The following is a 21,904-nucleotide window of genomic DNA, read 5'->3' as shown; positions in this document are numbered from 1 at the left end:
ACTCTCCACCACAGCAGCTGGAACTGTCAATGGACACACATGTGCAATGTCAGTGAATCCTTGCATGGATGGCAGAACTCTACACTATCTGTGCATTGCTATTGATTGACCTGTGACCAAACCATAGAATTACTATAATTATATTTCTATATCAGTGACACTAATGACAGTGTGTTACAATGACAGAACCAAGGCCTTAGACTAAAAAAAAACATTTCCCCTTTAGTTATTCTTAGGATAGGTTAGGATAGTGTCCATTCTTTTGTACCTTCCTCCAGGGGTTGAGCGTTGTCAGTGTGTCTGAGGGATTGCAGTAGCTCTGTGCGGCCCACACAGACCCCGAGGCCAGGCAGGGAGTGGGCATAGGCAGCCTCCAAGAGCTCAGCCACATCCACCAGGCGCTTACTATCATCACAGAAACCAAAGGTGATCTTCTTGGCTTTTCGAGAGTAAAAAAGAAAATAAACATAAGTTGTCCTTTGTTTATTTTATTCAACATTTTGACCCTGATAAATATTACAACCGTGTAATAACAATTACATATGAAACATTTCATATTTGTCAATGAACCAACGACAAATGAACACTTACTGGTACCACTGCCATGATTTAAGTAGTGTTCTGGCGCCCTCTTGTGGTCACCATTCAAAGTGATCTCTGTCAAGACCTCCACGGGTGGCACAGCCATGAACTGGTCCCATACATCGCAAGTGTAGAAATCCACAGTGTGGGCATTGGCGATGCTCAGTGAAACAGAGAGGAAGAGTTTAACAGCATCTATTTTTTCTGAATCGCTTCCAGAGAATTAATGGAAGATGCCATTGAATAAAAACTCTAACCTAGACCTGTTTACAGCAGGTCCAAGAATGACTCCCCTCTTTACAGTATAATCAGGCATAACTAGTTGCAACTGAACGACGATGATTTTCTTAGCACGTATGTGGCAGCCATGTTGGGTGTACCGAAATACATTGAGTTCTACGGACGCTATCCTTACTTACGCACCAACACAAATGACGTCCCTCGTGGTCGATTGCTCGTGGATGGATTTGTCATGTCTTTCGGAGACTTCCACGTACGTCATAACAATGCGACGAAAAGCACATGCGACGTAAACACATGAAACGTGCGATATTTTGCTAAAATTGAGTGAAATGACACCACCAGCACAGCAGAAAATGAAGACCAAGGGGACATTTGACGGAAAACGTGCCAATAGAAACCAACCCTACAATCGACCAGGGGGCAAGAAGAAGTGGGTCTCTGAGCACAAAGTATTCGATGGCAGTATTGGAGAAGGTAGCTCAGCTGAGCAGTCTGAGTTCTAGTCACTTTAGCTAGCTAACCTGCCACTGGAATATAATAGTTAGCTGAACAGATACGGCAACCAGGCTACGCTAGCCTATCTAGCTATCTAAAGTGTGTTTAGAATTGCAGTTAATGTATATTGTATAAAATGAAATCATTCAATATGTAGAGTGCCAGGATAACTAGACCTTCCAACTGTAGAAGTGGGGAATCTATAAATGTCCTGATTAATCTATGAAGATCCCCCCCCCCCCTTGATCAATTAGCTAATAAACTAACTTAGCTACATGGGTGGCTAAATGTTTGCGTAAGTTAACAAACAGTGTTTTTGCAGATATACATTAATGCTTGAACCATAAACATCTCTCTTTCCTCAGGCCAGGGCTTTGCCTTCAAAAGGAAGGAGAAAGTGAAACATGAATACAACAAACTGCTACGGAAGGAGAGGAGGAAGAACACAGAGGTCAAAACCCAATATACAGAACAGTACCCCGAACATCTGAGGCATCTCTACGAGGCTGAGGCTGAGAAACTGAGGAATGAGGTTAAGACGAACAGAATCAACAGAACCAAAGCTAGGATGGCTGGCGGTGGTGGTCCAGTAGAGGAGGAAGCAGCTCCCATGGCTGTGAATGAAGCCCCCACGGACCTAGCTACAGCCATAGACCCTGCAGAGGACATCTCCTCTGACAAGACTGACTCTGCCCCACAGCCCACTCCAGCAGTTGCGGCCTCAAAGAATGACAGGTAGTCACTTAAATGTTTGCATTCTGCTTTACTCATTTCATTTGTATATATTGTATTATATTCTACTGTATTTTAGTCAACGCCACTCCGACATTGTTTGTCTTAATGTTGATATATTTCTTAGTTCCATTATTTTGCTTTTAGATTTGTGTGTATTGCTGTGACTTGTTAGATACTACTGCACTGTAGGAGTTAGGAACACAAGCATTTCACTACACCCGCAATAACATCTGCCAAATATGTGTCTGTGACAATACAATTTGCTAATCTGGTTTGGAGTAAAGCAGTTTGTGCAAAAAAATTTACATGCATTATCCATTTGCAGTGTACTGTGTAAAATGTAATTGCTGTCAATGAAGTGTGGCAATGCTTTGTGCGAAATGTCGTTGCAGTCAAGGCCAACCACTTGAAGGAGTTACAATGCAACATGTTAATGTGTCGTTGTGTTCCAGTCTACCCATGAGTAACCGGAGTAAAAAGAAAATGCTGAGGAAGACTTCCTATCAGAAAACAAAAGAGGAGTTTGAAAGTGTTAAAGAAAAGCAGAAGAATAAGAAAGAGGTATAGTTTCACGTTCTCAATTAAAGCCCTCAGAAAAGTACTATCGTAGGTCAAAAGCGTTGGACTGTTCTCAACGAGTGGTATTTTCTTCCTCCATATAGGAGTTTTTGAAGAACAAGGAGCAGAAAGAAGAAGCTATCCAGAAGTACAAACAGAAGAAAATGGAGACATTTCAGATCCTGAGCAAAAAGACGAAGAAGGGACAGCCCAACCTGAACCTACAGATGGAATACCTGCTCCAGAAGATTCAAGGGACCGGGCCGGGAAAATGACCCAGAAAAATGGACGTCGGAGGTTTCAAATAGCAAATATACAGTTGACTCTTACTGTGATGGTTTTATATCATAGATGAGTCTTGTTCTTATTTTGTGAACTGCCACTTTGAATAGATTGTATCATAATAGATTTTCAGACTTTTAGCGGTTTATTTACATTTTGAACCACAAGGTGACATTTGTGAGATGCGCTGTTCTTGTAAAATATTTAAATATTCCTTTCAAATAAGCAACAATTTCTATTAAATGTTAATAAAAGGTTGTAAGCGAAGTCTGGTTTATTATTCTATATATGAGTGCACCAAAAACTAAAGCTAGTGTTGATCCAAGTAGACTGCAGAATTGAGAGTTACAAATGTAGTGTTTAATTTGTAGCGCGACAAAATAGAGACCGTGTCCTGGACACCCTTTGGACGGCACCGTGTACCTCCTTGCCCAGGCGTTGTCATAGTTACAGATTATGTGTCGCGCACAAGTCTTTTGATGTCCATGCTGCCCTTCCACTGTCGCTGTCATTCTAATAGTACTAATTACCTGTTGCATGTTGATATTTAACGGGAGCTCTGTCTACCCTAAGTGGTGATTATTAGTGAGAACTCAAACCCTAAATCCCCTCAGGCGACTGCCCCATGACATCACATGGTATGCGAATTACTTTTCAAAGCGTCGTTTGACAGGCAAGAACTTTCGAAATAGGAAGTGCGATCATCGCTTTCTGTATTTTGGTTCCACGTTGAAAGTTTCAGGGCTAATATCTTAATCTTTTGGATGTAAAAAGGTAAGTTGTTAGTGTTTCTTTTGCTTATCCGATAATTATTTTGATTGCTTATTTTACTCAATACAGAATGCATGAACTTGCCTATGTGAACATTTTTATGGATCATATAGACGTAAGAAATGATACATATTTTCACACCCATCGGTTTAAAAATTGTATACATGGTGACAAGCACACTAGTTTCGATTTTGTCAGAAAGGGCAACAAACATCTTGCACAAATTATAGTATTGTTTTCTTTTTTAGATTCTGAAGGTTTTATAATTAATGCCTAATTAAATAAAGGTTAAATAAAACAAAATCCTACTGTTGACATTTATGTTGGATATTCTCCTTCTAATGAGAACTAACCAAACTGACATTTCCTTCTAAATGGGATGCTACATTCTTTCTTGGTCTGGCTAGATGAGTAAAAGGCAGATGGACATCTTGTCCCAAAGTGGAATACAGTGTTTTGTAATATGATAGGCTATCAGCTACCAACCCGGTCTCAGAGCATTTTGTATTATTCTGTATGTAAATCAGAGACACTCCATTTTGTATGATATGTTACGTTTCATATGGTATGTATTCATTTGTGAATAATGTTACCCACATTAGTCAACACCTACAGAGCATGTCATGTTCTTTTTCTACCTCAACTAAAACTGCTACTGTACAGACCTCATGAGTTCAGGGCTGATCGGTCTTGATTTGAAGCCCATGATGCTGTCACCCACACCTAACGTTCACCATTTCCACAGAAGCCCTATCCGCTATAACCACTTCCTCTCCCCCAATTTGTTGTGGTTAACTGTAGCCCTGCTTTACAATGTAGTGAAAAACATAGCAGCTCAGGGTGCAGATTAGCAATAGACTGATAGCAGCCCAAGGATGTTGCTCTCTGGAGCACAGACTGTAATACTTCTGTGTTTAGAAGATACAGGCAGCCTACCGACTGCTAATATTCAGTGTTCCCAAACCTGAAGAGAATTTCATTGAGTGGTTTTTATTCACAATGTCTAGACTGTAGTCTTTGGTATGCAGGAATTAACATAGTTGTGAGGATTGTGTGCTTCGGTATTAAGATAAGCCGTTATGTTTACATACTTCCCAGTATGTTAGCTAGGATGAAAGTCTCAGCTTATGAAAAAGGGAATTTATACCCAAAGGACTATCCGGCTGCTGACACGTGGTTCAAGACCGAACTTTTCTCATAGTGTTACTATTGAGTAACAACTATCTCCTTTCCTGTATTCTTTCACATAGATAAGAGACTTTCATCACAGAAAGAGTTCTGCTTTCATGCATTACTAGCCTACAACACACTACCAACATGACACACATCTCAAAAGCTGCTTTTAGACAGGCAGACCGATTCGGATATTTTTTCACCAATTGGTCTTTTGACAATTCAGATCAGCTCTGAAAAAGATCTGATGTGAAAAGATCTGATGTGAAAAGATCTGATGTTATTGGTCGAAAAAACAATTAGTGGAAAAAAATATCAAAATTGGGCTGCCTGTTTAAAAGCAGTCAAACAATGAGTTATGAGAGCGTATAAATCCAAAAAGAAAACATTGTGATGCTCTCTGTAATCATCATGGTCTTCAGGTACCCACTTTTCAAACAGATGTAAGGTTATATTCTAATGCCTTTTCTTTTTATTCTTCCCAGGAACCTGGGAACAAGACAGACCATTACTGAGATATGTAAACTCCTAGACAGACCATTACTGAGATATGTAAACTCCTAGACAGACCATTACTGAGATATGTAAACTCCTAGACAGACCATTACTGAGATATGAAAACTCCTAGACAGACCATTACTGAGATATGTAAACTCCTAGACAGACCATTACTGAGATATGTAAACTCCTAGACAGACCATTACTGAGATATGTAAACTCCTAGACAGACCATTACTGAGATATGAAAACTCCTAGACAGACCATTACTGAGATATGAAAACTCCTAGACAGACCATTACTGAGATATGAAAACTCCTAGACAGACCATTACTGAGATATGTAAACTCCTAGACAGACCATTACTGAGATATGAAAACTCCTAGACAGACCATTACTGAGATATGAAAACTCCTAGACAGACCATTACTGAGATATGTAAACTCCTAGACAGACCATTACTGAGATATGAAAACTCCTAGACAGACCATTACTGAGATATGTAAACCCCTAGACAGACCATTACTGAGATATGTAAACTCCTAGACAGACCATTACTGAGATATGAAAACTCCTAGACAGACCATTACTGAGATATGAAAACTCCTAGACAGACCATTACTGAGATATGAAAACTCCTAGACAGACCATTACTGAGATATGAAAACTCCTAGACAGACCATTACTGAGATATGAAAACTCCTAGACAGACCATTACTGAGATATGTAAACCCCTAGACAGACCATTACTGAGATATGTAAACCCCTAGACAGACCATTACTGAGATATGTAAACCCCTAGACAGACCATTACTGAGATATGTAAACCCCTAGACAGACCATTACTGAGATATGTAAACTCCTAGACAGACCATTACTGAGATATGTAAACTCCTAGACAGACCATTACTGAGATATGTAAACTCCTAGACAGACCATTTACTGAGATATGTAAACTCCTAGACAGACCATTACTGAGATATGTAAACCCCTAGACAGACCATTACTGAGATATGAAAACTCCTAGACAGACCATTACTGAGATATGAAAACTCCTAGACAGACCATTACTGAGATATGTAAACTCCTAGACAGACCATTACTGAGATATGAAAACTCCTAGACAGACCATTACTGAGATATGAAAACTTCTAGACAGACCATTACTGAGATATGAAAACTCCTAGACAGACCATTACCGAGATATGAAAACTCCTAGACAGACCATTACTGAGATATGTAAACTCCTAGACAGACCATTACTGAGATATGAAAACTCCTAGACAGACCATTACTGAGATATGTAAACTCCTAGACAGACCATTTACTGAGATATGAAAACTCTTAGACAGACCATTACTGAGATATGAAAACTCTTAGACAGACCATTACTGAGATATGAAAACTCCTAGACAGACCATTTACTGAGATATGAAAACTCCTAGACAGACCATTTACTGAGATATGAAAACTCCTAGACAGACCATTTACTGAGATATGAAAACTCCTAGACAGACCATTTACTGAGATATGAAAACTCTTAGACAGACCATTACTGAGATATGAAAACTCTTAGACAGTCTCTGTGGCCTCATCACTACTGACTTGTGGTGCCTGGTCTCGTCGCTCACCATGACCCAAACCGGCCAGGCCGAGGAGTGAGACAGCCATGTCTGATTCTACCTTGTTCAGAGCCACCAGAATACTCTGCAGAAGTATATCTAGTGACATGGAGGAGTCTGAGGCCAAGAGCAGAGGAGGAGCTGTCCCCATGAGGAAGAGTTCAGACAGGAGGGGTTCTGACTGGGGAAGCATCGCCATGCTGGATAAGACCAAGGAATTCTTCCAGACCTGCGATGTGGAGGGCAAAGGCTTCATCACACGCACCGATATGAGGGTTCGAGGAGGGGGCAATGGGGGGCTTGTTTTGCCTCAGTTTTACACTTGTTAGAAACTTAGATGTTATGGACATAGATGTCTATCTCATTGATGCAGCCATGCTTAGATAATCGTTTTGACAGAGGGACAATTATGGGAATTATGTCAAAACCCACTGGGCAAAAACTGATTGAATCAACGTTGTTTCCACGTCATTTCAACCAAAAAATTTCATTTGATGACGTTGAATCAATGTGGGAAAATAATTGGATTTGAAAAAAGTAATCAACAAAGGGAATTTCGTATTTTTTTCACCTAACCTTTAACCTTAATTCAATGACATAGTAACATTTTTTGTTGAATTCACATTGAATTCACATTAGTTGACAAATGTAAATCAAAACTAGACAAACAAACAAGTTCATTTCAAGGGTTAAGGTACACACACACACACACACACACACACACACATACACACACACACACACACACACAAATGATGCTGTCTCTCACAACCATGACATAACCAGAGGACAGTGTGACATGCAGGAGGTGCTTTGTGCTATGGTTCTCTACCTCATTGACCATTCAGAGGTTTTCATATCGAGAACCTCTCCACCTGCTCACTGAAGCAGCCACTCAATAGCACGGCAACTTTGATCACTGTGTCCAGGAACACTGGATGGATTTCCATCAGAAACAGGTGCATGCACACACTTACACACACCATTTTTGTATTTCACTCAAGCGCTGTTTTGAAAGGAACAAAAGACGGCTTTTGTTGTTGTCCGGGCTTAGAGGGGATAGTGTTTTGTACATTTATTGTTCATAGAAAATGCTTAAAAGGCTAACAGAAGAATCACCTGGAAAATGGTGATGTTGACGTGTGCATTATCTAAGGATAATGTAACATGTAATTGCCTATTAATGAATACAATGATATGGCCTATACCTTCCGTGCCAATATTCTCCCGTCCCTTTTTGCAATCAGGTCTAGCATTGACCACACCACTGGCACTGACAATATGAAATCCACAATAATGGTGTAAACTCAGTTAATCACTCCCATTTTCTATTCAATGGCTTTCTTTCGCGTGTTTTCCTTGACACATTTCTATTCAGAGAGGCAGGACAAGGTCCAGGGTGACAGATATTACAGCTGTAGTAGATGCACATCCAATGCCACTGACTTGAATGTCTTTCTCTTTGGAGTGAAGCAGGAGGGGACTGTTGGGCTTGTGTTGTGTTACATCTCATAGCAGAAGAAACAATCTATTTCTTGTGTTTGTGCATGTGTGTGTGTGTGTGTGCGTGCGTGCGTGTCTGTGTTCCACAGAGGCTTCACAGAGAACTACCCCTCACTGCTGAAGAACTGGATAATGTCTTTGACTCCCTGAACACTGACCAGAACGGCTACCTCACCCTCGAAGTGTTCTCATCAGGATTCAGTGAGTTCCCTATTTTTCTCTTTATCTCCCCACATTCAATTTCAATTCAATATGACTTTATTCATCCCCAAGGGACAATCTGCTGTATGTCTCATGGTTTACTCTTGGTTCAATAACTTATGTTTTGAGATCAATGGAGTGAGGGACCACATTCAAACGTGACAAAGATAAGGTATAGATTAATTTATCTCCTAGCTGGCAGGGAGTAGATGCTCACCCAGGTAAGGATAGGTTGTACTCTGTATAAAATGCACTTAAACTTAAACTTGAGTTCTCTTTTCACAACCATCAGAAACTTGATAATTGTGAGTGCAGGGCACTTTCAAAATTGAAACACCCTCTGATTTGTAATTCAAACTGATGTTACGACATCTTGCTGGTGATGCTTATGCTTCCTGCTCTGTCCCCAGGTCAGTTCCTGCACAGCCGGAGGATCTCTGTAGCCGAGGACGCAGCACCCGCCCTCCCCACTTCTAGGAAGCCCTCAGAAGCCCTGTACCAGAGCCAATGGGATGAGAGGTTGACTGGAGGGTGGGAGGATGAGGAGGAGAGTCACTTCTGTATGCTGCTGGAGAGCCTAGGGGCCAGCAACGTGTTCCAGGAGTGGGTGGAGTTAACCGCACCTCACATTATTACTTACTTTATTACTATACAATATTACATACGCAACATTACAATATTGCACCTTGTATGTATTCCCCAAATATCTTTGTTTGGGGTTGTTGCCTCATCTTGGAAAGTGTGGGGTTGAACTTTCAACTTGCCCGTCATGGCTTTAGCTGGTTCATGGTGTACAGAACGGTTTGGCACTGAAAGTGTGGGGTTGAACTTTCAACTTGCCTGTCATGGCTTTAGCTGGTTCATGGTGTACAGAACTGTTTGGCACTGAAAGTGTGGGGTTGAACTTTCAACTTGCCTGTCATGGCTTTAGCTGGTTCATGGTGTACAGAACTGTTTGGGCACCACCCCTCTACACTTTTGGGCCCCTGTGTCTTTACAGTGATTCCAATGGTTTCTGATATAGTGGAGGTCAACCAGTAAGTTGAATGTGATCGGTCCCTGTAGTTTTATCAGAACTCTTACCCTCTGTCTGTCTGTTTCTCTCCCCCCTCCTCCAGTCCAGGCGAGGTGCGCAGCTTGTGGGCCCAGCTGAGGAGGGACGAGCCTCACCTCCTGTCGAACTTTGAGGAATTCCTGGCCAGAGTCACCTTCCAGATCAAAGAGGCCAAAGAGGAGAGGAGGGAGATGGAGAGCGCCCTCCAGAGGTTGGAGACCACAAGTACCTCCTCTCTTTGTTGTCACTGCTACTTCCTGGGCCAGTTTACCGGACACAGATTAAGCCTAGTCCCAGACTACAAAGCATTGCCAAGGGAGAATCTCTTTTGAAAGTGCTTTTTAGTCCAGGACAAAACTTGATCTGTGTCTGAGAAACTGTCCCTTTGGCATTTAGGCATGATTATGTGATCATTATGTGTGATATCTTCACTGTGACTGTTTAGTGGACTGCAACCACAGCCATTTAAACCACAATACTAACAGCTTGCAGCTCTGTAAATGCATGTCCAGTATGTCTTCGGCTTCTCGATTGCAGCTCATCAGAGTGTAATTATTCAGTTCAAACAGCAGTCATTGATTCATAGAACTGACAATAGCTTGTTCAGTTCCAACCCATGTGATAGATCTATGGTCTATTTTGCTATAGAGGTCTGTTTGTGTACCAGATTGTAGAACAAATAACGTTTGATTCAGGATTTTTATCCCATTGAAAGTAGTCCTTTTACATGCAAGTAGTTAACAGCTTCAAAAGGTTGATACAGGCCTTCAGTGAATGAATGCAGCGAGGTTCTATCAAGTCAACTACTCCAGACATAAATTCCATATTACTCGTTGAACCTGTTTTTAAAAAAATATTTAAACAAATATATTACCTTTATTTAACCAGGTAGACTAGTTGAGAACAAGTTTTCATTTACAACTGTGACCTGGCCAAGATAAAGCAAAGCAGTTCGACACAAACAACAACACAGATTTACACATGGAATAAACAAACATACAGTCAATAACACAATAGGAAAAAATATATACAGTGTATATACAGTGTGTGCAACTGAGGTAAGAAAAGGGAGGTAAGGCAATAAAATAGGCCATAGTGGTGAGGTAATTACGATGTAGCAATTAAACACTGGAGTGGTAGATGTGAAGAAGATGAATGTGCAAGTAGAGATACTGGGGTGCAAATAAATACCGTATGGGTTGAGGTAGTTGGATGGGCTATTTACAGATGGGCTATGTACAGGTGCAATGATCTGTGAGCTGCTCTGACAGCTGGTGTTTGAAGTTAGTGAGGAGATGAGTGTCCAGCTTCAGTGATTTTTGCAGTTCGTTCCAGTCATTGGCAGCAGAGAACTGGAAGGAAAGGCGGCCAAAGAAGGAATTGGCTTTGGGGGTGACCAGTGAGATATACTTGCTGGAGCGCGTGCTGCGGGTGGGTGCTGCTATGGTGACCAGTGAACTGAGATAAGGCAGGGCTTTACCTAGTAAAGACTTGTAGATGACCTGGAGCCAGTGGGTTTGGTGACGAGTATGAAGCGAGGGCCACGAGTATGAAGGGAGGGCCAGCCAACGAGAGCATACAGGTCGCAGTGGTGGGTAGTATATGGGGCTTTGGTGACAAAACCAATGGCACTGTGATAGACTGCAACCAATTTGTTGAGTAAAGTGTTGGAGGCTATTTTGTAAATGACATCGCCAAAGTCGAGGATCGGTAGGATAGTCAGTTTTACGAGGGTATGTTTGGCAGCATGAGCAAAGGATGCTTTCTTGCAAATTAGGAAGCCGATTCTAAATTTAATTCTGGATTGGAGATGCTTAATGTGGGTCTGGAAGGAGAGTTTACAGTCTAACCAGACACCTAGGTATTTGTAGTTGTCCACATATTCTAGGTCATAACCGTCCAGAGTAATGATGTTGGACAGGCGGGCAGGTGCGGGCAGCGATCGGTTGAAGAGCATGCATTTAGTTTTACTTGCATTTAAGAGCAGTTGGAGCCCACGGAAGGAGTGTTGTATGGCATTGAAGCTCGTCTGGAGGTTAGTTAGCACAGTGTCCAAAGAAGGGCCAGAAGTATACAGAATGGTGTCATCTGCATAGAGGTGGATCAGAGAATCATCAGCAGCAAGAGCGACATCATTGATGTATACAGAGAAGAGTCGGCCCGAGAATTTAACCCTGTGGCACCCCCATAGAGATTGCCAGAGGTCCAGACAACAGGACCTCCGATTTGACACACTGAACTCTATCAGGGAAGTAGTTGGTGAACCAGGCGAGGCAGTCATTTGAGAAACCATGTCTGTTGAGTCTGCCGATAAGAATGTGGTGATCGAAAGCCTTGGCCAGGTCGATGAATACAGCTGCACAGTATTGTCTCTTATTGATGGCAGTTATATCATTTAGGACCTTGAGCGTGGCTGAGGTGCACCCATGACCAGCTCGGAAGCCAGATTGCATAGCGGAGAATATGGGATTCGATGGTGGGATTCGAAATGGTCGGTGATCTGTTTGTTAACTTGGCTTTCGAAGACCTTAGAAAGGCAGGGGAGGATAGATATAGGTCTGTAGCAGTTTGGGTCTAGAGTGTCTCCCCCTTTGAAGAGGGGGATGACCGCGGCAGCTTTCCAATCTTTGGGAATCTCAGATGATATGAAAGAGAGGTTGAACAGGCTAGTAATAAGGGTTGCAACAATTTCGGCAGATCGTTTTAGAAAGAGGGTCAAATCAAATCACATTTTATTTGTCACATACACATGGTTAGCAGATGTTAATGCGAGTGTAGCGAAATACTTGTGCTTCTAGTTCTGACCACTCAGTAATATCTAACAAGTAATCTAACTAACAATTTCACAACAACTACCTTATACACACAAGTGTAAAGGAATGAAAAAGATGTACATAAAAATATGAGTGATGGCCGAACAGCATATGCAAGATGCAGTAGATGGTATAGAGTACAGTATATACATATGAGATGAGTAATGTAGGGTATGTAAACATAATATAAAGTGGCTAGTGATACATTTTTCCATTATTAAAGTGGCTAGAGATGAGTCAGTATGTTGGCAGCAGCCACTCCATGTCAGTGATGGCTGCTTAACAGTGTGATGGCCTTGAGATAGAAGCTGTTTTTCAGTCTCTCGGTCCCTGCTTTGAGGCACCTGTACTGACCTCTCCTTCTGGATGATAGCGGGGTGAACAGGCAGTGGCTCGGGTGGTTGAGGTCCTTGATGACCTTTTTGGCCTTCCTGTGACATCGGGTGGTGTAGGTGTCCTGGAGGGCAGGTAGTTTGCCCCCGGCGATGCGTTGTGCAGACCTCACTACCCTCTGGAGAACCTTACAGTTGTGGGCGGAGCAGTTGCCGTACCAGGCGGTGATACAGCCCGACAGGATGCTCTCGATTGTGCATCTGCAAAAGTTTGTGTTTTTGGTGTAAAGCCAAATTTCTTCAGCCTCCTGAGGTTGAAGAGGTGCTGCTGCGCCTTCTTCACCACGCCGTCTGTGTGGGTGGACCAATTCAGTTTGTACGTGATGTGTTCGCCGAGGACCTTAAAACTTTCCACCCTCTCCACTACTGTCCCGTCGATGTGGATAGGGGGGTGTTCCCTCTGCTGTTTCCTGAAGTCCACGATAATCTCCTTTGTTTTGTTGACATTGAGTGTGAGGTTATTTTCCTGACACCACACTCCGAGGGCCCTCACCTCCTCCCTGTAGGCCTTCTCGTCGTTGTTGGTAATCAAGCCTACCACTAGTGTCGTCTGCAAACTTGATGATTGAGTTGGAGGTGTGCATAGCCACGCAGTCGTGGGTGAACAGGGAGTACAGGAGAGGGCTAAGAACGCACCCTTGTGGGGCCCCAGTATTGAGGATCAGCGGGGTGGAGATGTTACCTACCCTCACCACCTGGGGGCGGCCTGTCAGGATGTCCAGGACCAAGCTGCACAGGGCCAGATTCTCTAGCCCGGCTGATTTGTAGGTGTCCAGATTTTGCAGCTCTTTCAGAACATCAGCTATCTGGATTTGGGTGGAGGAGAAATGGGGGAGGCTTGGGCGTGTTGCTATGGGGGGTGCAGGGCAGTTGACTGGGATAGGGGTAGCCAGGTGGAAAGCATGGCCAGCTGTGTTAAAATGCTTATTGAAATGATCAATTCTCTTAGATTTATCGGTGGTGACAGTGTTTCCTAGCCGCAGTACAGTGGGCAGCTGGGAGGAGGTTCTCGTATTCTCCATGAACTTGTGTCCCAGAACTTTTGAGTTTGTGCTACAGGATGCACATTTGTTTGAAAAAGCTAGCCTTTGTTTCTGCCTGTAGACACAGAGCTCTATGTGGGTTTACCATAATGCCCCAATTATCCCTTTCAATAGGCCGCTAAGCACAGAGATCATATTCTGAAAAAGGAACATTGATTGCAAGCCTGAGGAATTGGCTGCCATGTAGACAGAGATGAGAATGTATTTCTCTCCCTGAGACAATGTACACTATACTACCCTTGATGATAGACAATGACTAGCTGGCTAGGTATTTGTATGGCTGTGGTCCCCGTTGTGTTTGGTAATACTAATGCATTGTTCTCATGGTACTGTGTGGTACCACTTAAGACAACTTCAGTCCTCTCACTAATTGGTTGCTTAATAAGGTGGCGGAATGTTAAAGGAATGCAAAATTCCAAGAGCAGTGCTTTTCCATCTTTATCTACACAGACATGGAAAAGCAATGCAGTAGACTAATGTAATGTGACCAGGTCTTTGGCTCTGGGTTGAGCAGGCAGAATGAAGTAGAAACAGACAACAAAAATACATGTTCAAACATTTAATAATTAAGGAACGTTTTCACAAGTTCACCTTTTCAGTGTGGCTCATCTCTGGCCCACTGACACATTCACAAATCACAGGCGGGAGGCAGACATCCATTTTTCTTCCCTCCATTACTCCCAGGAGCCACCATTCCTCTGGACTGCATCACCTCCCATGGGCGGCCGCCTAAAAGAGAAACAGGGTTTACATACATGCCAACTGTTCTGTTAATTAGTCAGTTGTCCAATGAGAAGGCTTGATGAATTAACATTGGCAATTAGTCACACCTGTGAGGCTATGACATAAACAGAATGAGCTATAATCACTCTCAAACCTACCACTTGTAAACAGCATCTGGTTAAGTAGTTATTCAGTTGTTATTAAATCTAGATGTATTAAATCCATTCTCCCCCATACATGCAGGAAAGCAGCCACACACGACAGTGAGATCCGCGGTCTGTATGAAGAAATGGAGCAACAAATGAAAAGTGAGAAGGACCGGCTGCTCCTCCAGGTACATATAGTTGATTAGTTAGTTTAAATGACTTGAGACCCTCTCCCAGACCTGGTCTGTGTCTCTTAACACCAAACTCTAGACACCTGCTGGATCCCTACCTTCTATATACCCTTGAACAAGTCACCCAATGGACTCAACAAGGTTGTGTTGCACTGTATTTCTGTTTAATTTCTCCTATCCTAATGTGCTGTCCCTGTCTCTCCTCCAGGACTCGGAGCGCCTCCAGTCTCGTAGTCACAACCTGGAGCACCAGCTGTCCAGTAAGGAGAGAGAGCTGGAGCAGCTCTTCCAGAAACAGAGGAGGGTGAGTGACTGAGGAGCCTCCTTTATAATTTGTGGAACGTTCCAACAGGAATCTGTTCCAAAAATGTAGTAAATAACAAGGTTGTCAACAAACAACGCAGACAAAGTTGTATAGCAGCAGAGTAAGATACCGGGTAGGGGGCGGGCTATTTCATTCAGTTTTCACTCCCCATGTTTATTCCTGAAAATGTCTGTCCTCACTCTGGTCGCCTATCGACAAACCTTAAGAATAAGCTACATGGTGAGTTGATGCCTTTTGGACAGCTAGTTAGCTAGGTGAATAGATCATGTTACTTTTGTAGGCGTTATTTGTTGGCAACCTTGTACTTTAAGAAGTTTTTGGAACAGATTCCTGTTGGAACGTTCCAGAAATGATACCATCCGGGGCTCCTGTAACTCTCCAGGGGGAAGGTTGGCCACCTCTGGTCTCCTGCGGTGCTAATCCCCCTTCTTGATTTCTGTCTTTGTGTTTTCGGTGCAGATAAAGCAAAGTAAAAGACAAAGAAGCTGTGATTATAATAGAATACATATCTCCCTAACAATATTACCCTTTGACCTCTTGCTCCCCCCCCAGTTGGATCTCCAGTGTCGCGACCTGAGCAGTGAGCAGCAGGAAAGCCGGGTGGAGAATGTCAAGCTGAAGATGACCAACGAGGAACTGAGCAGAGAGCTGGAGAGCACCTGTCAGGAACTGTCCTTGGCCCAGGAACAACTGACCATGCTGCAGGACCAGGCTTCCCGCCTGCACCAGGAGAGAGAGATGTGGGTTAATATTACCACTATGTAATGACCAAACACACTCACTCACCTAGACATCACACAAACGTTCCATCTGTGGCTCTGACATGTCACTCCTAGTACAGCTAACATTCACTAGATTACTGTCCAGGTGTGGTTCAGTGAGCTTTGGTGACTCTCTCTCTGCTCAGGGAAATGTACCGAGTCACTGAGGGACTACAGAGAGAGAAACAGAGCCTGATGAAACAACTAGACCTTCTCAGGTAAGTTACACACACACACACACACACACAGTATGCATGTTATACATTTAATTTGACAACTTATCGTTTTTTGTCCTCCTTGCAATACCTATCCAGAGAGATGAACAAACATTTAAAAGATGAGCGAGACATATACTGTGCCGAGGTGAGTTCTTGACTCATGATATTTTGACTGTTACCTTTGTGGCGATATTGAATGATAAGACATATTCAAGCCAAAGGCACATTGATTTCCACATTATATGGACATTGACAACAACAAAAATGTTTCTATGATATTCCATTCTGTTGTGTTCTCTTTGCTCTACAGAACCCCAGGAAGTCCCTCAAACAGAAGCAGAGAGCCGGCTTGGTAAATCTGTTCGCGGACACCAGCCAGCAGCCGGTTAAAAGGTCATTTCCTTTAGAAGTGCCCTGAACATAATTAACCAGTCTTGTAGTGTGTGAAAGGAAACTGATTTTATGTCCGTCAGTAACGGGATTTAAATCAACATTGGATTAAGGAGGAGAAACAGGATGTGCAATCAAAAAATGTGGTTTTGAGGCCAAGGCACCAAATGAGTCAATTTAATGTAAGGTACTTTACTGCGTAAGGAGTGTATTTGCAATATAATATACTAACAATATATTTTACATGTCGTGACTTCTGCGCTGCTCTTGACAGTAATGGCAGCACCCAGAACCATTTTGAGTTACCATTTAAAACCTCTTACGTCCACCTGAGACGCAGACGTCCCATCTATGCATCTGGAAATGCAAATGCGCTACGCCAAATGCTAATAGCACTCGTTAAAACTCAAACGTTCATCAAAACACACATGCAGGGCATTGAATTAAAGCTACACTCGTTGTGAATCTAGCCAACAAGTCAGATTATTAAAATGCTTTTCGGCGAAAGCATGAGAAGCTATTACCTGATAGCAATGCAACACCCCGAAATACCTGAAGGCGACGTAAACAAAAGAATTAGCGTAGCCGGCGCTACACAAATAGCAGAAATAAAATATAAAACTTTCATTACCTTGGACGAGCTTCTTTGTTGGCACTCCTATATGTCCCATAAACATCACTATTGGGTCTTTTTTTTTTTTCGATTAAATCGGTCCATATATACCCAAAATATCCATCTATGGAAACTGTGTGATTCAGCAAAAAGACCGTTTCAAAACGCTACGTCATTTTTTTAATTAAAAAAGTCGACGATAAACTTTCACAAAACACTTCGAAATACTTTTGTAATCCAACTTTAGGTATTAGTAAACGTTAATAATCTATCAAATTGATCACGAGGCGATGTGTATTCAATAGCTCCACGTCTTCAAATCATCTTCCAAAATCTCTCTTCCAAAACGTCCTGTCGGAGACCGGATGGAAAGTGGTCTCTCTAACTCGTTTGACCAAGGAACAACTCCCAGGCAATTGACAAGAGTGGTGACATCGTGTGGAAGCTGTAGGACTTGCAATCTAGGCCCTATTTAATTTCGTGCCCCTTGAAGAATACATGCAAGTGGCGCATGGATATTTTTTTCAGTTTTCAGTTATCAGTTTTTCTTGCGCTTTTCGATGAAACAGACGCTCTGTTATAGTCACAGCGGTGATTTAACCAGTTTTAGAAACGTGAGAGTGTTTTCTATCCACACAAACTAATCATATGCATATACTATATTCCTGGCATGAGTAGCAGGACGCCGAAATGTTGCGCGATTTTTAACAGAATGTTCGAAAAAGTAGGGGGTAGGATCAACAGGTTTGATAATGCTCGGTAACGAGAGACTAACGTGAAAGTGCCTTGGCAACATGGGACTCAGAAACTATTTTTCATCCGATATCCTCTGTTTCTTCCTCTTGTCTCCAAAGAGCCTCACTCCTCACCCACAATGGGGGTTCCTATGAGTTCCTTGATGCGCTGCCAGTAGAACACCATCAAATCTCTTTTGTCTCCTCCCCCTCTTCATCTAGCGAGGACGATGTTGACACCGCTTGTACACCACGTTCGCCGAAAACCAACTACGGCCTGGCCAACGGCTACCACGACTCCAACACCTCGTCTCCAACCCAAGTGGTTGAGGTGGAGGCGCAGGGGGTGAGGGTGAAGGAGAGGCTCTCCAAGTTCGAGTTAGAGAAGACCCTCGCCCCCACCCAGAACGAAAGGGACAGGCATACAGAGTACCAGAGTAAGCCGGAGGTTGGGGGCGATGGGCTGGACGGTCCCCCAGATGGGTGGCCTCTTCGTCGGGTTATCTCCATCGAGGAGGACCACCTCCCCCACCTGCTTCATGGAGGGCCCCAGCCCCTGCTGCACCAGCTCAGTGAGGAAGACGAGGAGGAGGAAGAGGAGCAAGGGAAGGAAGATCTGGAGAGAAGTATCTTCTTCGCCCCTGTTCCTCTACCTGTCCCGGTCACGACAGTGTCCCCCTTCAAACACCGAGGTAGTTTCAGCAGAATCAGAAATATCCCCTCGTCACCTCGAGGGCAGCCCGTCGGCAAGGAGACCCAAAATGTGAGCAAATCTATATTCATGTATTTTATTTTAATTCACTTTGGAATTACTGGGTTAGAATGAAGTTGACCCCAACCCTGCTGTCATAGGACAGGGTCGGCAGGGTAGCCTAATGGTTAGAACGTTGGACTAGTAACAGGAAGTTTGCAAGTTCAAATCCCCAAGCTGACAAGGTACAAATCTGTCATTCTTCCCCTGAACAGGCAGTTAACCCACTGTTCCTAGGCCATCATTGACTTAAAAATAAAAAAATAAGACTATTGTCATTGTGTTAAGCATCAGAACTAAAACCCTTCATCTAAGTGATCAACATTTCCAAAGCTCTTCAATATGCAATCAATTGAAAATATCATTCTGTTGACCTCTTTCTCTGCCTGTCCCTCCAGAGGGTGAAGGAGAGGGCCGTGCCTGCCCCAGACCGCCTGTTTAAGGTGGTTCTGGTGGGCAACTCCAGTGTGGGCAAGACTTCCCTGCTGCGCACCTTCTGTGACGGCCGCTTCCACCCCTCCAGCCCCGCTACTGTGGGTGAGAGCCGAAAACACATTACTGTGTACCACGGGTGTCACGGACCTTTTGTGTTAATGCAGTGTGTGTGTGTGTGTGTGTGTGTGTGTGTGTTACTATCAGAAGATTGAAGGGCAAAGCAGTATCACATGAAAGGGCTCGTAAAGTCACACTCCCAGTCTATGAACCCCGGTACACATTGTACCACCGCAGATTATGTGACATCGAATCCATTTAATTCTCCTCTGAATCCCCTTGGTTCCCCATTCTAGGGCAGCTTGTTTGATTTCACCGCTTTGACTGTGAAAGACAATTACCTAAAGCATGAAGCTTGATGAATAGCTCAACTACCCCCTCTAGTGTTCATTAATGAAAGGATGTAACGCTACGGTATATTATTGCTGTGTATTCCTCTTACCCTAATAACCAGTCTGAGTGCTATTCCTGACAGGGATTGACTACAGTGTGAAGACTCTAATGTTGGACAACACCCAGGTAGCCATGCAGCTGTGGGACACGGCCGGGCAGGAGAGGTGAGTGGCCACGGACCAGTGAAAATAGTATTGCCAAAACCTCACCAATAGATAACAGTAGCTAAGAATGTGATGTGTTATTTTTGCCTGGATGATAGTCTGAGAATGTGACTTAAATGACAACAAAGCAACATTCTCAGGTTGGCATTTGGCACTTTGGCAAAATAAACAGGGTTCCATTTTGTCCAGTTGTGACTGTTCTCTGTGTTGGCTACAGGTACCGCAGCATCACCAAGCAGTTCTTCCGTAAGGCAGACGGCGTGGTGGTCATGTACGACATCACGTTGCTGGACAGCTTCAAGGCCGTGCGACCCTGGCTCATCAACGTCCAGGTCAGCTCACATTTGGCCTTTGGCCAGACAGGACATGACAAATAATTGTTTGTTCTCCAGTTTATTTTTATCTGAACGTTTTAAGCAGATGCCTGACCTTTGATTGACCTCTGTTTTCCCAGGAGGCTGCGGGAGTGGGCATTCCCATCCTGCTCCTGGGCAACAAGATGGACGCGACATCCGAGAGGGAGGTACCACTTAAAGATGCAGAGACTCTGGCCCACGTGAGTTCTCCGTTTAGGGACTCATAAGTATCATCCTATAGCACACTTATCTCAAGAACTGAATGACCAACACAGAGGGGGGAAATCTGTTCACTGTCTATAAATATGGACAAGACCTCGCATAGCTGTCACTATTGCCATATGTAGGTCTCTGTAGCCTCTACAGATGCCATATCTTAATTTGACCATCCTGTTGCAGGAATTTTCTTGCACAGCAGGAAATGTAAACTTGTAGCATATTCAAGGTATAAAAAAATCTTCTCAAGTTTAATTTCCACGTAAAAATGTTTGACTTGTCAGCAGCATACCATCGTGCATCCTACTGCTAGCTTGCCTCTGTAGCTAAGCAGGGTCGGTCCTGGTCAGTCCCTGGATGGGAGACCACATGCTAATGGAGGTGGTGTTGGAGGGCCAGTAGCTGGCACCCCTAAAAAATAAATGTCCATTAATTATAATGAACATTTCCTGTTGCTGCAGGATTATTTTCCAACTTGGCTCAAATGAACATCCTACAACATTAGCTAAGTGACAACCAGTGACCTGAGTCTCTTCTCCCCTGTAGGACACCCGTGTGATATTCTATGAGGTCAGTGCTTACACCGGCTACAACGTGACAGAGGCCATGATCCACCTGGCCAGGTAAGGGAGGGAGAGGGACAGCCCCTAGGTATCCAGATCTGAATGAATTGGACAGGTATAAGCTATGTTAATGTTCCCACCTCCCCCTCTGATCAATTAGAATAGGAATTTTGTATGGATGCTAATCCTTTCAGATGAACTCAAATCTCCAAATACATCCTTCTTTCTCCAGAGTCAATTTGGGGACAGTGTGTGACATGTCAATGCATCTGTCTGTGTGTCCAGAGTGCTGAAAGAGCAGGAGGATCGGGTGAGAGACACGTTTGTCTTACTGGAGGTCCTGCCCGTCAAGAAGAAAGCCTGCTGCAAGTGAAGACACTCTGACAGAATAGAGAGAGAGCATTTTGAATGGCTAGAGACTCCTGATAACAAGTGAAGGAACTCTTCAATCTAACTCTTTCTCTGTGCTCTCGGAGCCAAATCCTAACTTTGTGGACATTTGTTAATCAATGTCTCAAATTAGGATGGCTCTTCTTTCAGTACCTGTTTTATTAAAGGCAAAGAGCCCAGTTGAGCTGGATCCTAGTGGATTTAGCTCTAGTCTACATTACAACCCTTTTTCTGTTGTTATTTGGACCTCCTGACTGTTATGAGCAATAGACATGTGTTCTACTGTAGAACTAATGGTATATTTGGTTAATTTAAAAAGTGGATCAATCATTTCAATGTATAGAATGATTGTTTTTCTTTAGTTGTGATTATGTTGTTAATCACAACACAGAGTGGATATGTAAACAAGAAATAAGAGATATGTAAATAAGAGCTTGATTAAGTTGGTAGTTCGTTACAAAATAATGATTGTCATAAATTTGATTAAAATACCGATGTGAAATCTAATTATTT

The 21,904-nt window shown here is 43.1% G+C and overlaps 2 protein-coding genes and 1 pseudogene across 7 annotated transcripts; 2 read left to right on the top strand and 1 right to left on the bottom strand.

Moving 5' to 3' along the window:
- LOC112217219 overlaps nucleotides 1-968 on the bottom strand; it is a 12,974-nt pseudogene extending 12,006 nt beyond the window's left edge.
- A 96-nt stretch (nucleotides 969-1,064) lies between these two features.
- LOC112241415 (thyroid transcription factor 1-associated protein 26 homolog) lies at nucleotides 1,065-3,162 on the top strand. 2 transcript variants are annotated; one of them, XM_042318555.1, is made up of 4 exons: nucleotides 1,065-1,299; nucleotides 1,686-2,055; nucleotides 2,448-2,616; nucleotides 2,718-3,162. In XM_042318555.1, the coding sequence occupies exons 1-4, from the start codon at nucleotides 1,155-1,157 to the stop codon at nucleotides 2,886-2,888; spliced, it is 855 nt and encodes a 284-aa protein (XP_042174489.1). In that variant the 5' UTR covers nucleotides 1,065-1,154; the 3' UTR covers nucleotides 2,889-3,162. The 2 variants fall into 2 exon arrangements, with proteins under 2 accessions (XP_042174489.1, XP_042174490.1); XM_042318556.1 differs by having other exon boundaries at nucleotides 1,066-1,299; nucleotides 2,508-2,616.
- A 239-nt stretch (nucleotides 3,163-3,401) lies between these two features.
- Nucleotides 3,402-21,898, top strand: LOC121845970 (EF-hand calcium-binding domain-containing protein 4B-like). Of its 5 annotated transcripts, none has more exons than XR_006082941.1 (18): nucleotides 3,402-3,669; nucleotides 5,325-7,234; nucleotides 8,552-8,663; nucleotides 9,074-9,266; nucleotides 9,782-9,928; nucleotides 14,932-15,022; nucleotides 15,234-15,329; nucleotides 15,903-16,090; nucleotides 16,258-16,329; nucleotides 16,426-16,474; nucleotides 16,640-16,722; nucleotides 18,289-18,829; nucleotides 19,216-19,354; nucleotides 19,785-19,866; nucleotides 20,084-20,198; nucleotides 20,321-20,422; nucleotides 20,985-21,116; nucleotides 21,287-21,898. XR_006082941.1 is itself a non-coding variant. In XM_042318551.1 (18 exons), exons 2-18 carry the CDS (start codon nucleotides 7,007-7,009, stop codon nucleotides 21,372-21,374), a joined length of 2,403 nt encoding a protein of 800 aa, XP_042174485.1. In that variant the 5' UTR covers nucleotides 3,402-3,669; nucleotides 5,325-7,006; the 3' UTR covers nucleotides 21,375-21,898. The 5 variants fall into 5 exon arrangements, 3 of the variants coding, with proteins under 3 accessions (XP_042174485.1, XP_042174486.1, XP_042174487.1); XM_042318551.1 differs by having other exon boundaries at nucleotides 20,985-21,061; XM_042318552.1 differs by having other exon boundaries at nucleotides 20,985-21,061; nucleotides 21,234-21,898.
- The last annotated feature ends 6 nt before the right edge of the window (nucleotides 21,899-21,904 follow it).

Source organism: Oncorhynchus tshawytscha, unplaced genomic scaffold (assembly GCF_018296145.1).
Source record: "Oncorhynchus tshawytscha isolate Ot180627B unplaced genomic scaffold, Otsh_v2.0 Un_contig_1741_pilon_pilon, whole genome shotgun sequence".
NCBI lineage: Eukaryota > Metazoa > Chordata > Actinopteri > Salmoniformes > Salmonidae > Oncorhynchus > Oncorhynchus tshawytscha.
Note: the sequence above shows the minus strand (reverse complement) of the source record. Positions and strands in the feature narration are given on the sequence as shown.